This window comes from Silene latifolia, chromosome X (genome assembly GCF_048544455.1).
Source record: "Silene latifolia isolate original U9 population chromosome X, ASM4854445v1, whole genome shotgun sequence".
Taxonomy (NCBI): Eukaryota; Viridiplantae; Streptophyta; class Magnoliopsida; order Caryophyllales; family Caryophyllaceae; genus Silene; species Silene latifolia.
Window position 1 is genome coordinate 341,059,078 of NC_133537.1, and position 13,252 is coordinate 341,072,329.

Below are 13,252 nucleotides of genomic sequence, written 5' to 3' on the forward strand. Positions count from 1 at the left end.
TTCCTCATATTTATAATCATAAGACAACCACATCTTATGTTAATCTTTTGATGTGAAACAATTCTATTATTTTATAATATAATCCTACAGTATTTTTCAATGTGGGACATGTAGCATACTAAGAAGTACACAATTTTATATATGTACAAATTATATGAAATCTATACGCTAATGATAACATTTTTACCACAAATCAAATTATGTTATTTTCATAACTTTCTTAACGATATTTTTTTGCCAAATGAAATGTAAAAATTTTTATATAAAAATTAGAAACATCATTTGAATATAGTATATATAATTAAAATTATAATAAGGTTAATTTGATAACTTATACCTTAAATAAGTCAATTTTTCAAATATTATACCTCGGATAACTTTCTGTCAAAACTTATACCAAAAATCCTATTTTTTTCCAAACTCAATACCAAATCTCAAATAAAGACATAAAAAGACGATTTTAGCCTTACTAACTTACCCATCACTACCATTTCCCCACAACATTAATCCTTAAACTCTCACTTCCACCACAAACACCTAACCACCACCGCAACGACCCACCTCCTCCCCCTGAAATCATCACCACTGCTGCCAAGTACCCTCCCGCCGGCGGGTCGTCCTAAGCGAACCCCTCGTTAAACACCCATACCTCACAACCTTGCAAAGACGGGATTGCACTCGCCGGGACAACCTTACACCAGTGGTGGTATCGTATGGGGGATGAGGTGATAAGGTGATGTGGTGGATGTCGGGGGTTAATAGGTTAATATGGTAGGGATGGGTTAATGGGGTGGCCAAAGGGTGGTTATGAGTAATTAGTAAGGGTAAATTGGTCAATTCGTGAGATTTGGTATTGAGTTTGGAAAAAAATAGGATTTTTGGTATAAGGTTTGACAGAAAGTTATCTTAGGTATAATATTTGAAAAAATGACTTATTGAAGGTATAAGTTATCAAATTACCCTTATAATAATTAAAAGATTCTCCACTTTATTTGTCACATCAAAAAATATTTATGATACTTTCCTAAATTAATTTTTAGGATCACCTCACCTTATGATAATTTTCTGACGTGGAACAATTCAACTATTTATATGTAGTATATTTACCACACGTACATTATTTTTCATTGTGGGACAAATAACACACGAAAAAGTACACCATCTTTTTTGCACCTATTTCGATATCCAACCCGATTTAATAATGAGAAAATACTATACTATCTATTTATATTCGTACGTTTTTTTCCATTTTTTTGTCATAATTAAAATATGTACAAATGATATGATTTAAATTACATTTTTTTTCCTAACACAACTTTTAAAATGTAATTGAGGGAGCAATAAAATGTATAAACAAATGCAAAATATTTTCTTTTTTCTGGTGCGATTTTGATTAATGGTTAAAAATTATGATGTATTTTAGTTACTCAAATGTAATAAGGCATAATAATTACCTATATTTGAAAGTTAAAAAGATTTAATTCTACTATTTATCAAAGTAAAAAAACTCATTATTGATTTGTTTGTGGATTCAAGATCCTTTTATGCAACACTCGATTATATTATTATTCATAAATTTTCTATTTTAGTGCAGAGATTATCATTATATATGACACATTAATAACCAATTTATGTATATTTAGCACCTATTTTATTTTTTAATTATGATTTTGTCTTAAATAAAGTTATTATACTATCGATTGTCTTAAAATAAACATTATAATGTCACTAATATAGTAATATATAATCGCTTTTATAAATATCTACGCGATTAATATTTGTATGGTATTGTTGTAACTAAGGTTTGCCGTTAATATAAACTCTTATAAGAACTCTCTAAGATAATATTTAAGCGATTCAAAATATTTTGGGTTGATACCCCTGAGTTTCAAATATAACTTCTAATTATACTCATGTGATACGTCACCTCATGATAATCTTCTAATATGGGACAATTCAACTATTTATATATAGTATATTTACCATACCTATATTATTTTTCAATGTGGAACAAACAATATACTTAGAAATACACCATCTTTTTCGCACGTAATTCGACATATAACCCAGTTTAATAATAATAAGCAAATACTATACTATTTATTAATATTCATATAGTACATTTTTTTTTAACTTCTTATCATAATTAAAATATGTGCAAATATTATGACACTATATTCTAATGCTAGCATTTATTTACCACGAATCAAATTATATAATTTTTCAAAAAAAAAAAATTATGTTGCTTTTTTGCTAAATGAGATGTATAAGTTTTTATATAAAAATTAAAAATATCACTTGGACATAATATAAAATATATATCATACCGTGGAGATAATGATATAAACTCTTAAGAGCTCTCCAAGACAATGCTTAAGAGACTCATAAGGTTATGGGTTGGTATTTAGGTTCTAAGGATGCCTTCTATTTATAATCATATGATCACTCACCTTATGCTAAACTTTCGATGTGAGACAATTCTATTATTTATACGTAATATATTCACCACACCAACATATTTTTCAATGTGGACAAATAACATACTTAGAAATACACCATCTTTTTCGCACATAATTCGACATCTAATCCGGGTTAATAATAATGAGCAAATACTATACTCCCTCTATTCAAGAACAAATACAACATTCCTTTTTTACACTATTCATGAACGAATAGAATCTTTACGAATCCTTGCAATATGTAAGACAAAATATGGTCATATGGAATCTTATTTGATTCACCTATAAAGTACAATGGGAATATCAAATTTTTAAATTTTTTATAATGTAAACTTAAAGATATTTATGTTGTAATTTGTGTCTTAACAAGTGTGTAAATGAAAATGTTGTATTTTGTCTTAAATGAAGAGAGTACTATTTATTAATATTTGTACGTTTGTTTTTAATTATTTACCATAATTAAAAATATATGCAAATAATATGATACTATATTCTAATGCTAGCATTTCTTTTACCAAAAATCTATTATAATACGAGTATAATTTTCATAATTTTTTTTATAATACTTTTTTCGGAAATGAGATGTATAAGTTTTCATATAAAGATTATAAACATCACTTGAATATAATACATAATATAAAATATATATATCATACTGTGAAGATAATGATATAAACCCTTAAGATCTCTCCAAAACAATACTTAAGAGACTCAAAAGGTTTTTGGTTGGTATATACGTTCCAATGATGACTCCTATTTATAATCATAGAATGACTCACCTTATGTTAATCTTTCGATGTGGGACAATTCTATAATTTATAAGTATTATAATCACCACAGTACACTAACATTGTTTTTCAATGTGGGACATATAACATATTAAGAAGTGCACCATCTTTAATATGTGCAAATCATATGAACTCTATACTCTAATGAAAACATTTTTTATCACGAATCTAATTATATTATTTTCATAATTTTTATAACGATATTTTTTTGCTAAATGAAATGTCAAGGTTTTTATATAAAAATTAGAAACTTCTCATTAATATAAAATAGGAAATATAGATATTATAATAATAAAAAGATGCTCCACTTTATTTTTTATGTGAAAAATATTATTTATGAAACTTTCCTAAATTAATTTTTGATGATGTGGACGCTCTAAAATCGCTCGAAAAAACTCTCTTTTATATATAGATAAAGACTAGAGTAATTAAGCTAGAAAATAACCTAAACCCCTAGACATTAGACGAATTGGGATAAGTTATATGTAAATGTTTTTGGAAACAATTTGAATTGATGATGATCTTGAAACCGCATTTTATCGAGAGGATAGTCAGCCCGAGAGAAAGGGTACCTAGAAGAGACCCAATAACGAGCCACTGAGCGAGGTTGAGGCTTAGCTTGTTCAAAGCAGGGTCGTCGGGAGTCTTGTCGGGCGACTCGTCAACGGGCTTAGGGATACATGCGCCTCTGAAAAAGTGGCAAGGTGGTGGTCGGGAGGAAAGAATGAAGGGTGGGGGTGGGGGTGTAAGTGGGAAGAATGGTAGTGGTGGTGGTGGTGGGCAGTCTGTGAAGGGTGGTAGTGATGGCGAAGGAGGAGGAGGTAGAACAATAGGAATGTTACAGTCGTCGCCACATGAATTGGTTGGTATAAGAAACAGAGTGAAGAAAATCAGAGAGATTAAATAATTCATATTTTTTGTGTTTAGGAAACAAAAGGAAGATGAAGTTGTTTAACAATGGTTTGCTCGATCTCTTTTATAGTCAAATTAAATCATCAAAGAAGTGTGTTGTGTCGTCTGAAAATAATTGTCTCTAATACAAGCACTTGAGTAGTTAACATATTTAGAAAGAACGAACAATAATGTAATGTAGACTACTACTACTACACTTACTTATAAAGAAAGACGAAAACAGTTCGAAACACGATTAATATTAAGAAAGACGAAAACAGTTCTTCGAAACACGATTAATTAGAAACAACAATAATACAGACTAATCATTACACACAATCTGCAATCTGCAATCTGTAATTTTTGCTATAAAAATTGGAATCATGTGACTTGCTTAAACTTAATTGCCACCACCTTCTCGCTGAGTTGCCGTCAATCTGTTTGGTTTGGTTAACTTGCAGCTGCTTGCTGCTTTTTTCAGATACAAATGCTTAAAATGGGAAAATTTTCTCAAGTTTGGTTCCTTTGATTTAAACAGCTTGTGCTCTTCTGACACTCTAATATGAATATTTTTGAAAAATCATATGATCTAGATACTCTAATCAACTTTTGTACTTTTGGTTTGTGGTGTAAAAAGTTGTGGAGCTTACATATAAGGGTATTTTGAACGCATTTTACAACCATAATAATTCTAAATGAGTTTTTGTGTATTTTTTTCGAGCTTTTAAAATTTTTCATTTATATTTTAATTTTTTTATGTCAAACATTAAAATCTAATTGAGCTTACATATATTATTTTTGAGTTTCATTACAATTTTTAAGTTCAATATTTTTTTATAATGGAGCTCAGATTCTTTCAAATAAAGCTCGTAATTTGTAAGTATAAGCTCGAGTTATGCTTTATAAAGCTCAGATTATGGACTAAGCATAAGAAAAGTAGAGATAATAACAATAATTGTAGTTTATGATTAGTTTATTAATCAATATCTATATTGCCAAAATATATCGTTAACATATATTTTTCACAGTTACTACACGTTTGCCACGGATTATTAATATTTTGTCACGAATATTGTTACGTTTATTAGTGTTTTATCACGATTATTGTTGGTGTTGTTATTATTATTATTATTTTTATTTTTATTTTTATTTTTTTTTGCAGAAATGCAAGGGATCTTTCATTAATAAATAGGTAATTGAGTACAGACCCACTAATCCAACAACCTACAAAGACGACTTTCAAACAGCCACCTTAGATGTAAAAACCACAAAGCCTACTTAGCTAGATAATACATTCGAGTAGAGACAATTTTGCCTTGCCAATGAATCTTCTTTTCGATCTTAATCCCGCCGGGTGTACCTTTTCCGGTCAACCAGTTTATATCATCCTTATATGAACCCTTCACGTTGAAAGTGCAGTCTTTGTTCTTCGTGATCAACCTGATATCCTCGTCTTCCTTAGACAGGCTTGATCTTGTCCTTTTTGTCCCTCTTCCTCTTGTTGCAGTAGCACTTGAAGATGTCGCGAAACAACCTCCTTAATATCTCCTGTAGCGTTAGAATCCTTAGACAGGGTTGATCTTGTCCTTTTTGTACCCTTTCCTCTTGTTGTACTAGCACCTTCCTCAGCAACTCCTCCACCATTAGAGTCCATATATGTGCTAGAGCTGATCAAATGGCCCAAGCCCATTGGCCCTACCCGGCCCGACCCGTTTTTAGAAGGGCTTGGGCCTTTTGTTTTGGCCCAAAAAAGCCCATGGGCTGGCCTAAAAAGGCCCAACATATTTTTGGGCCGGGTTTGGGCCAAGCATTCGGCCCAAATTTTGGCCCGGCCCGGCCAATATTTATTAATAAATGAATATTTTTTTTATAAAACCTATTAAAATAGTGTTGAAGTTATAAACAACTTTTTAAAAATTCAAGTATATTATTTTAGATTTATAAAACAATGTGTATATAACATAAATCATATCACGAATGCATAATTAAGCATTCTAAAGTGGGGGTGTTTGTCTTTATTTTATTTTGGAGAGCATTTCATCATATTTTGTACAATTTTATAAACTACGTATGTTTTTAAAGTAGTAATTGAAGCTATTATGCTAATTATTTTCTAATATAAGTCGTAAATTTTAGGCCCCGAAAAGCCCATTTAGGCCCAAAAGCCCAAATTAGCGCATAAGGTCCGGGTTTGGGCTTGCCAAATAAGCCCACACATTTGGCCCGGTCCAGTCCGGCCCACACAAATGGGTCGTTTTTGTTAGAAAGGCCCGGCCCATGATCACCTCTAATATGTGCTTGAACTTGGCCTTTTAATCCCTCTTCCTCTTGTTGCACCAGCACTTGAAGATCTCGTCATATAACCTTTCTCAGAAACTCCTCCAACATTAGAGTCCGTAGATGTGCTTGATCTAGGCCTACTTGTCCCTATTCCCCTTGTTGCACCAGCAGATGTCGCCATGTAACTCTGGGTGGCGACGCTGGTATTATTATTATTATTATTATTTTTTTTTTTTTTTTTTTTTTTTATAAAATGCGCGCAGCTTTCATTATAATAAAAATAAAAGGTTTACATGAAATTGGTGGGGAGCCGAGAGACAATCTGGGCTCCCACACCTTTAGCAACAGCAAAGCTAAGTCTAGTAAAAATATAAGCTAAGTCTTATTATTATTATTATTATTATTATTATTGTTCCGGGTGTGATTACGGAGCAGTGTTGTTACCACGTGAGCTTGTTGAATGATGACTTTGCTTGACTCTTCCTTTCGGCCTCTCCTGAAACAATGAACAAACTGAGGGCTCGGCTTGGTACCGAGCGTACTCACTCCGACGCTCAAGTCAGTAAACTTAAAGGGATTAAGTTGTGTGATACTTGGCAAAGTATGTTGTAGAGAGATAAGGGAGTTTATACCAGATTATGAGTGGTTTAGGTTATATTTCGGATCCTTTCCTCAATGAGGGTTGAGGAGTATTTATAGACTTTCACCTTTTGTCACGTAGTGGCCAAGTGGCCAAGTGGCTAGCAGGTGGAAAGACCGTTCTACCCTCGGCCGATGGACCCATGGCAGGCCGGCCGAGGGGTCTTGGATATGAGTACGCGGATATGTATCCCGGCTGGCTAGTTGTCCTAGCCGAGACCCAAGTGACAGGCCGACAGGCTGCGTCGGCTAGGCTGTCCAAGGTGTTGACTTGCTTTGGATATCTTTGACCTTGCTCAATATGTTGACTCGGTCAGCGGGTGCAGAATATGCCCCATCAATTATTATTATTATTATTATTATTATTATTATTATTATTATTATTATTATTATTATTATTATTATTATTATTTTATTTTTGTTGCAAAAAGATATACCTCCTTTTATTAAAAAGAGGATAAAAACTTACAAAGACTATCCACTAGCACCCTAAAAGGGCACAAAGGAACCAAGCTATCAAGTTCAATACAAGTATGAGACATACAAGCTAGTAACCTAATCTTGACAACATTTTTTATTTGCTCAAGAAGAGCAGCAGGTTGTGTTTCCTTTCCACTGAAGATTCTACCATTACGTTGTTGCCAAATATAGGAGATAGTAGCAGCTAAACAACATCTCCTCCAATTATGTTTCCAGTGATATCTGCCCTTAGAATGCACCATCCAGTTGAGTTCAGTGGCTAGATCATTACTTCGAGTAGGTAAAGCCATCCAATGCACCAGTCCCTGCGAGACCTGTTGAGAGTAGAGGCATCTGAAAAAGAGATGCATGTGAATCTCAGCCATCTGCTTACAAAGAGTGCATCTGTTAACCAGAATCAGGCCTCTACTGATGAGGAGATCCACAATAGGTAGCTTCCTTAGCGCAGCAAGGGCAGCAGTAACATTGTGCTTAGGTAAAATAGCTGGGCCTTGGAGAGCTTTAAACCAGGAAACAGGAGGGCCATGGGATCTGAACCAGTCATAAGCCAAGGCAACTCTGAATTTACCATGTTTATACCAACTTGTCACAGCTACTATGCCAGCAGAAATGGAACCAGTCCTAGCCAAGATTTCATCCTTCACTTTTATAATGCTGCACAAACTCTCAGGGTATCTATCTTTAATGCCCAGCTGCTAAATGGAACTAGCAGGGAAATTGTAGGCTCTATTACACTGAGCTGAGCCCAGCTCCCTACAGAATCATGGTCAAGCATCCATAGCCATTTAGCCAGGAGTGCTTTATTCCAAGAGAGCAGTTCTTTGATATTAAATCCTTCTTCTTCTCTAGGTCTGCAGATGCTGTTCCAAGAATGGAAAACAAGTTTCCTTCTATCAGGCTCAACATTCCAGAAATAATCTTTGCAAAGTTTATTAATCCTTTTCAGAATAGTCTTGGGGAGCAAGGCTGTAGCACACCAGAAATTAGCCAGTCCAAAGATAACAGAGTTAAGAATCTGTATCCTACCAGCATAAGAGAGGAAGGTGTTGGCCCAATGAAGAAGAGAGTTTTGAATCCTAGTTATAATCTGCACGGGTTTAAACTAGTTTTCCTAGATAATAAGTGGGATGTTTTTGTGTGGTATGTATTTAATCTATCTTAAGCTTACGACAGATAATACCCGTCTAGATATTATTTTTGTTCATCGACATAGTATATAACAAACAAGACACATACGTTAATGTCGAACTGAGGTTGTGATAACTTTTGTGAGAGTGTGGGTTCGTGGTGTACTGGTGTTGATATGAGTTGAAAGGCCTGTACGTTAATGTAAATCATTTTTGTCTTTGGTCCGCGACCTATGGATCGAACATGAACCAAAGTTTGATTTATAAAATCACCCGAGTAAGCAACTAGGAAGAATAGAATATGAGACCTCCAAAAATTTGGTAGGATGCTTAATCACTAGACTACTTTTTTAATTGTGAATTCTACCTGTAACAATTCTAACTGAGAAAAGACCTCGGGCTACAGTTTACATATTAGACTTCTAGTTTTGCCATTGGGGCCCTTTCAGGGTTGGGCGCTATCCATTCACCCTCCAAACAGCCCTCAGGGCCGATCCTGATATTGAGTTTCGATATTACCATTTCACATGTTTGTATGTAGGGCACTATCAGTTTGGTTCTTTGTACCCAAAAATATCACCTTAGTCAATCATTATATTTTTGGACCGCTAATTCTTGACTTAAACATTAACAAAACTGAAATTTAATACTATGTAGTTCGATTGTTAATTATCAATTTAAACTTTTTGAAAACCGAGATTTAAAACTATATAGTCCAAATTGACCAAATTATTATACCGATTGAGATGTACAGATCCATATAAGAGTGACATTACATTGAGTGATATGAGTCTTGATACTATGTTACCATATTTTATTATTTTCCCCAGAGTTAAGATGCGATTCGACTTGACCTAAACTCCTTCGAACACCATTGTCGAACTGTAACCATGGACAAGAATCAATTAGTAATGAAGCATAAGGGGAGCATTGGCAGAGTCGGAAAATAACATTTCGGGGCAAAAAAACAGTCAGGTTTGAGTTTGAATGGATTACAAGTATAGTATTACAAAAATATTGTAGACGTTTTATTGAGGGGAATAGTAATCAGGTTTATAGATTGGCAGACGAATAATGGTAAGTTTAACCTTTAACGGGTCCAAGGCTTTCGAGTATAAATTCTTCAACTGCCTCTATGGCTCTATAATTGATTTCATGACCATTTGCAAGGTGGGGCAACTGCCTGATAGTCTGATACCTGTAGTGCATTGGCACTTGGCAGACCCCGTGTGGGTGCCCCACCCAGTTTTGAAAAAGCGCACATTCTTTTTTTTCAATTGGTCTCCCTTGTGACGGGTTACCATTTGTGCCGAATATTTTGTGAGTGGAAATGGTAACAAAATGGGTTAGTGGAGAAAGGGGACCACATGAATAGTGTTGCAGAGAGAGAAAAAGTGGGTACTTTGTGAGGTAAAATGGTATCCGTCACTCAAGAGTGACGGATATGTGCCGTCACAAACAAGAATTTGTGTTGATTTTTTTTAGATCGGTTACTTTTCGTCCGAAATAAAACGGACTAAGGCTCTGTTTGACAAAATTACGAAAAGGAAATTTGAAACCTAAAAGGTAATTTGAAACATAAAAAGCTAATCGAAACTGAAAAAGCTAGCGATAAGGTAGTGAAAATTAGGAGCCGATGATAAATAGCGATTATATAAAAATGTGTTTGCCAAACTAGCTGAAAAGGTAGCTGATTTTGGTAAAATGACGTAAAAGGATATGAAAATGATTTAATATTATAGAATAAAGGGGTACAAAATGGAAAATAAGTCATTTCAGGTACATAATTTCTCAAATGCTACCTGAGATAGCATTTCATTTCAGGTACCTTATTTGACCAAATAAGCTATTGGCCAAACACTTGCAAAAAAATCAGGTAGCTGAAATTTTGGTAAAATAAGCTACTTTGGTCAAATAAGCTACCTGAAGTGTCGTGCCAAACGGAGCTTAAATGTATTTTAAGATAAAATATTACTATTTTCTCATAAAATATTACCATTATTTTCAAGGGAAAAAATGCAACTTTAATTATAATATTTTATCATTAAATAAGAACATTCTATAAGGAAAATAGTGATATTTAGTTCGTCTTATTTAAAACCGTCCGGCAAGATTTATTGTTGAAAAAGTGATGTGTACTTTCTAGCTCATGGGCCATGGCTAGTTCCTGCTCAGTTGAGTCAAGTTCTAGTGCTGTGGAAAACCTTGTATGCTTGTTTCTTTCTTGGAGGCCGCCCTTATGTAGACGTTTTATTTTGTTCTTTTAGACATTAAGCATTTGAGACTTTTTTTTTTTACGACAACAACATTTGAGAGTTTAAATCCAATTATATTTTATATATCCACAAATTTCAATACTTTAAACTCATTTTTTACATGGTATCAGACTGAGTTATAAATTATGATTATAATTAATTGGGTAAATAACAAGAGGTTAGTATTATACTAGAACTACATGAACTAAGTTACCTATTCTTAAGCTAACAAACAAGAAGTTAGGATTACATTTGACTAAGATTATTAACAACTTAGAGATAATAGGAGAGAATCCAAGGAGTCACGGTTTAACTCGTTTTGGGCGGTTATGTGCTTGACTCGGTTTGAGAAGCTTGAGACGATATTACATTCTTCACATGATGAACGCGAGATATTCTTGCTATATTACGATGAATTCAAAAAAATAATGAGTTATTTGGTACAACTAGACATTAATTTTCTTGCTGATGAACAATCTTATCCATGTCATCTAGTCGGTAATTGGAACAGGATAATCTTGAGGAGTTAGATTCGTTTACTCTTTGGAACCCTGCTACCGGACATTATAAGACATTCCTGCGCTATAACCACGTTATTGACGATGTTCATTTTCATTTGCCCTTTGAAATTTTTGGATTCGGTAATATTTCATCTACACTGAGTGCTTAAGAAATCCATTGCTATTACCGCCATCACCGGCTGCAACGGGCCCATACATTTTTGTACGGTTATAAAATTAGTAAGAAGTAATAAGAAGCTTAGTTTACGCTTACAATTTGCTCAAAGTATAGCTTGAATATCATTTTGTAAACTTCCAATTAGAAGTTGTAAACTTAATACTTTACTTTATGAACTTTAATTTTAACGTAAAATTAGGCATTTTAGGGTTGAACTCTACTTATTTTAAATTAAGAACCCAATATTTTAGCTTGAAAATTACACATTGATGATATTAGTGCCAAATATCAAGTTAAATGAACACCTGCCTTAATTTTTAAACTTGGTTTTAACTTTACATCCGTGAGTAATCTAAATTAAGAAACTTGGGACTTTAAATTTAATTTTGGAATAATTCATTTTTCGGTAAGTCTCCTTTCTAACGGGTATATCTGTTACAAACTTGTGACGGGTCAAGTATCACCCACATAGATAATTAATTCATTTAAAGTTGTAATGTCAAAATCCGGCCTTTTTTTATGAAGAAAGTCTCCCTTGTAACATGTATATCCGTCATAAGTTTACGACGGCTTAAGTACTACCCATGTGGTTAGATAAGACAAAACAAATAGAAAAGACCGGAATATCATCAATGAGAAATTGTGTTTTTGATGATATTAGTGCCCCACCCAGTTTTGAAAAACTGATGTGTACGTCCTGGTAGTGGAATTGTGGGAGTTAAGCCTAAGATAAGGGACTCAACTTTCCAATTTTTTTCCAACAAGGACCCGAACTATTACTTTTTACAGTTAAGGAACTCTTGGATGTTTTCCGTTAGTTTTAATCACACTCATAGTATTTGCTAATATTTTACAAGATATGTGTGACCCATTAAACCCAAAGTTAAGATTAATTTATTCTCATGTGTTCAAATAATATAAAAATATATAAAAATGCTAAACTCCTAAAATAAAAACTCGATTGAAAAATCGGACTCGGCCATATTTATATTTTTGAAGGTTATACTCCCTTCGTTATAATTATTTATTTTTATTTTATAAAAAATACCCCTCACAAAAAATAGTTGTCTCTCTTGACATTAAAAGATTTAAAACGAGTCAATTAACACGCGACTTGGAAAGATGAGACAATCTTTTATTCACAAATTCTTGTCTTAACGGTCTTAAGTTAAGACGTACGCACAATCAATTTAAATAATGTTAAAATGAAAAGTGTCTTAACTTAAAACCGTCTTGAAGGAAGACCTGCTGATCTTTTTTATGTTTAAGTTTAAGACGGATATGACTATCTTAACAAAAATTTGTGTACAAAGAATATAAACGATAAACAAATGAATGAGACGAAAGAATCCCCGATTCTTGATCCTTAAAACCCCATACACAAATAACAGTCAAAATCGTGTTTGATCATGTCGATTTTTTTATTTTATTTTTAAGTTGGGTCAATAATAGGGATTTTGTTTATTATTTTTATTTTTTTAATATTCCTGGCAAACCATTTTGAAAAGAAAATGAATCTTCTCTTTAATTGGCTTTGATGGGTCCTACATAAAATATGGAGTGAACAACCGTTACATTTGACGGAAATATTAGGGAATAGGGAGGGCGGGTCCTTAACTGGAAAAATAAATAGTTCAGGTCCTTATTGGAAAAAA

At 33.3% G+C, this 13,252-nt stretch overlaps 1 protein-coding gene across 1 annotated transcript; it reads right to left on the reverse strand.

Annotated features, from left to right (window-relative positions):
• Positions 1-7,503: 7,503 nt before the first annotated feature.
• Positions 7,504-11,638, reverse strand: LOC141621059 (uncharacterized). Its single transcript, XM_074437776.1, has 3 exons — positions 11,608-11,638; positions 8,271-8,503; positions 7,504-8,229 (listed from the first exon to the last, which is right to left on the reverse strand). Exons 1-3 carry the CDS (start codon positions 11,636-11,638, stop codon positions 7,504-7,506), a joined length of 990 nt encoding a protein of 329 aa, XP_074293877.1.
• Between the last annotated feature and the right edge of the window lie 1,614 nt (positions 11,639-13,252).